The 4,254-nt window shown below is 38.2% G+C and overlaps 1 protein-coding gene across 1 annotated transcript; it reads right to left on the minus strand.

Moving 5' to 3' along the window:
* Positions 1-1,272: 1,272 nt before the first annotated feature.
* On the minus strand, positions 1,273-4,007 carry LOC137731787 (sec14 cytosolic factor). The gene is made up of 6 exons (XM_068471007.2): positions 3,464-4,007; positions 2,571-2,823; positions 2,418-2,454; positions 2,124-2,229; positions 1,872-1,982; positions 1,273-1,582 (listed from the first exon to the last, which is right to left on the minus strand). Exons 1-6 carry the CDS (start codon positions 3,614-3,616, stop codon positions 1,466-1,468), a joined length of 777 nt encoding a protein of 258 aa, XP_068327108.1. The 5' UTR covers positions 3,617-4,007; the 3' UTR covers positions 1,273-1,465.
* Positions 4,008-4,254: the final 247 nt, after the last annotated feature.

Consider the following 4,254-nt stretch of genomic DNA (forward strand, 5'->3'; position numbering starts at 1 on the left):
TGATTGGAGTAATGGACATTTAAGAATGAAATTGGGCTCAACCTTGGGGTTGGGCTTTAGGATGTACTAATTAATTGATAATTAATTAATAATTAATTATCAAAAGATGGGCCTTGGGCCTCTTGGGCTCTGAACATTAAATTCTTTAATTAATTATTATTTTTTAATTAATTTCGAATTTAATTAAATTATTTTTGAACAGACTTATCTTTTCAGAAGAAGTCTGAAGCCAATGGAAAAACGCAGAGAGCACAGCACTCCTCTGAAGAGATGTCTCGCAACAGTCACATCACATTCTCATACCTGTTGCGAACAAGCATAATCCCACTATATATACATCCATCTACATGACATTTAGAACACATAAATTATCAAATTCTTCTTCTACATTCCTAAACCTTCTTACTGAGAGAATCACACATAAATTCACCAGAAGTTAAATTTTCCGGTGCTGGAATTCTAACTTGATCGTTGAATCCTAGTTGAATCCTAGGGACGAAATTTCTGTTTCAAGGACATTGCGGTACGCAAGCCTCGATCTTCAAGTTGTATGTTTTATATTTTTGTTTTGTTTATCCTCTGTTAATTTCCTATTCTCATTTATTATTTATTAGCATATATAATTTTATCACAGATTGTTGACATATATCTAACACTAAGTTAGTTGATATTCCATTTGTGAGGACTGAAGAACAATTAGCAGATATCCTAACACATGCCATTCTTACTAGAAGATTTCGTGATTCATTGGACAAGTTGGGCTTGGGAGAAATTTGCAAACTAACTTGGGGGAGAGTAATGGCATGAGTCAACCAAATAGAATTGTAATGTAATTAGGTTTCTTAATTTGGTGTAGATTCCTTCCTACATTAGCTTGGAGTCCTTTAATATTTGCTTGTACCACAAGATGTGGATGTGTGTGTGTGTATGCATTACCTCTGAGAGTAAGAAATATACAACGAAAAGAATTAAACCCTAGTTTCAAGTTTTATCTTGCAGTTATTTATATTTATCAAATTTAGTAAATGCAAGATGACTTCTATTCCATCTCTTGCAACGCCAGATGAAATGTTTCCGGAACCTGCACAACAATAGGTGGCTAGTTTTGCATTCGCCTTGGTATGTCCGTGGACGAAGGTCCAATAATCTGGGCAACCAAACGCTGCTAATTTCGATCGTTTACTTTCAGGCATTGCTCTTAAACTTACTCTGGCCAGCATTCCTTTGCTATAAGTTACAGTCCGACACATACATAAACGTAACTCACTAAAATCACAAAAACCGTCTTCCGTTGTAAGTTATCCCGAAACATATGCAGTAGTAAATCACAATGCAATAGGCGGAAAAATAATGGCGTACAAGTAGTAGAACATAAGGGCAACAACTTCTTCTCATGAAGAAGTTGGCAGAGTCTTCGGACAGGAACTAATAAGAGTTTACATCCACATGTATTTAAGAAAAGAAGCTAGCAGTTTTGGATAGGAACTAATGGCAGTTTGCCTCCATATACCTCTGGGAGCTGGCTCTCATCGATATCTTTCAGCAAGGTTGAGTTCAGCTTTTTGTTTTCGACAAAAATGATCTGCAACGATACATGGTAAACAGAAGATTTAGTTATAACGTGATGTTGAACAAACAAAAGTATCTCCCTTGAGCCTCCGGGTCTGACAGTGCATCAAATTATTTTCCTTATGAGGTTCATGACATATTCAACGTTTCTCGTTTATCTACATTAACAATGTTAGCATCATCCAAGCAGTCTAGTGGTACTTCTCTTCCCAATGTTGGAAGGGGTCTTGATTTCGTATCTCTACTCCCCCGTTGACCACAAGAAAAAGAAAGATTACGGTAGCGGCTGCAAATTAGTTTACCTTCTTTTTGGTTTTGCTGTCAATAAATGGGTAAACCATCTTCCAAGCAGTCATGAATACATAAGGCACATGGACAAGAAATAACTTGCCAAGCCTCTCCGGGTAGCAGTCCTGCCCAAGACAACAAAGTGCAGATGCAAAAGCAAAATCACACAATTGAACAGAACGGGTACACACACTCCGATTGCATTCATTCAACAAATCGATTAAAGACAAATCTCATTTGATAAAATGGATCGAGCTAATTTGAACCTGTAAGATTGTCAGAGCTGCCAAGTATCCACGAACATCGCTATTGGTATATCCCCATCCTTCAATATCTGCAATGGACACAAACTTTTCCTTTCCTGCTGGCATTCTGAAAGATAAAGCCAACATATTACGTATGAGTCTATGACATAGCAGTTCACATCTCAACTCTTACCAGGTTAACTTCGTAATACAATCGTTCTGCGCTCATTCAAAGATATCGATAATCCATCAAACCTATCATACAAAAATGATCGAACCACCAAAAATACATTGTCATAACGAAGATTGAGTTACCTGGAACATATTTTTTCAAGGGTGTAGACTACAAAACCTGCAAAGGGCAATGTCGAAAACTTAAAACTGAAAGCATTTCTCAGAATCTTATCTCAAATCCAAAATATATGCAGTCTCATAAATTATCAGAGTCCCCGAAAATGTAGTACATACGTTTGAACTCTTCGAGTGTGGTCTGCTTATGCCGCCCACCATACACAACCACAATGGGGCGTCCCGTCTTGTCCACACCTTGCATAAACAGCTTGTTCTGAGCAAGTTGTTTTGGAATCTCTGACTCCGAGATTGAACCATTTGGCACAAATGGCTTCTTCCAACTCAGATACTTGAGGAACATGTTAGTAGCCTTCTCAATATCCAGATCACGCGCCCGAAGAAATCTCCGAATCATGGAATCATCCACATCCTGCATAACAGCACACCAGCACACCAGCATTATGCAAATGTATGAAGAATGTGAACAATGCGAGCAATCTAGATGCATATAAGGCCCACAGAGTGAATTAGGTATGCAAAAGCTTCAAATTAAACACTAATTTTAGGACTAACGCAAGTAATAAGTTTATGAATTTTCCTGGATTAACCAAAATTAAATTCTTACTTCCATAAGAAATTTGAGCATTAAACAATTCAATTGAACTCGGTTGCATTTCCTACCAAACCAATTTAACCACACTTGCTCGATATACAACAATCACAAACATCTGAAATCACAACCATTTTTAACATAAAAAATCTAAGCAAAAGTAGCGACATTGGACAGAAATGCTAACAAAAGGTACTTCTTAGGATTAATGAAGAACCAAATCCATAATCATCACGTATAACTAACGTGAATTAGATCAGTTGGTTAAACCAATGTGTCTGCCATTACGACCAAATTTTAACCCTTTTTCTCGTAACTAGAGTAAATTAGAATATTTATATGTAAATAAATAAAAACCATTCAACAAAAGCAAAGGAGAAAAAAGAAAAAGAAAGAAAAAAGAAGCAAAAAGAGGAAAGGGAAAGAGAGAGGAAGGAGTAATCCAATTCCAAATCCCAACCTTGGAGGAGGGATCTTCTCTTTCCACAAGTGCTCTCATGATTCCCATTTTGTTTCTCTCTATCTCGTCGCTCTCAAAGTTTGCTTCTTCTTCCACTTCCTCATATGCTTCTTGCATCCCTTTCCCACTCCCATTCCCATTCGATGATTCCATTCTCTCTCTCTCTCTCTTGCAGCTAAATTTTCAATCCAATTATATTCAACCACCTCCTCTGTGATCTTCCCACTTCCTACCACAAAACCCAGCTTTCCAAATTCTTGATAAATATCTAGAGAGAGAAAGAGAGAGAGAGAGAGAGAGAGAGAGAGATGGAGGACTTAAATGAAGGCAGTTGAGAATTGTCAATAGATGGCCGAGCTGAGTTGGTCTGCCTGCCGATCCCCGGAATTTGACGGACCTCGTGAGATTCCGTCAAAACCTAACAAAACCAACTTACAAAATGTTTTGCACCTCCCACTGTTGACTCTTGCTTGTGTACGTTGACTAACGCCCGTCACCGTTTCTCCGTTCCGTATATATTATAATTGGGCTTTATTACCGCCCCTTTGGTCTGACCGGAGTTCGGCCAACTAACCAAACTCTATTACGTGTCATTGTCATGATAATGACGTTGGTGGGCCAGGTGGGTCCCTTTCGTGTCAGCAAAAGCCGTTTTCTTGATTGCGATGCCAAATTTTTTAAAGCGTCTCAAATGGTTTCCATCCTTGCTGGATTGGAACGTGATTTTTCCTTTCCAACAGGATCCTCTCCGGATCTGGTAAAGATCCTGATGATATGTGAATCGTGTTTAT

This window comes from Pyrus communis, chromosome 16 (assembly GCF_041283825.1).
Source record: "Pyrus communis isolate YQ-2024b chromosome 16, ASM4128382v1, whole genome shotgun sequence".
In the NCBI taxonomy this organism is placed as follows: domain Eukaryota; kingdom Viridiplantae; phylum Streptophyta; class Magnoliopsida; order Rosales; family Rosaceae; genus Pyrus; species Pyrus communis.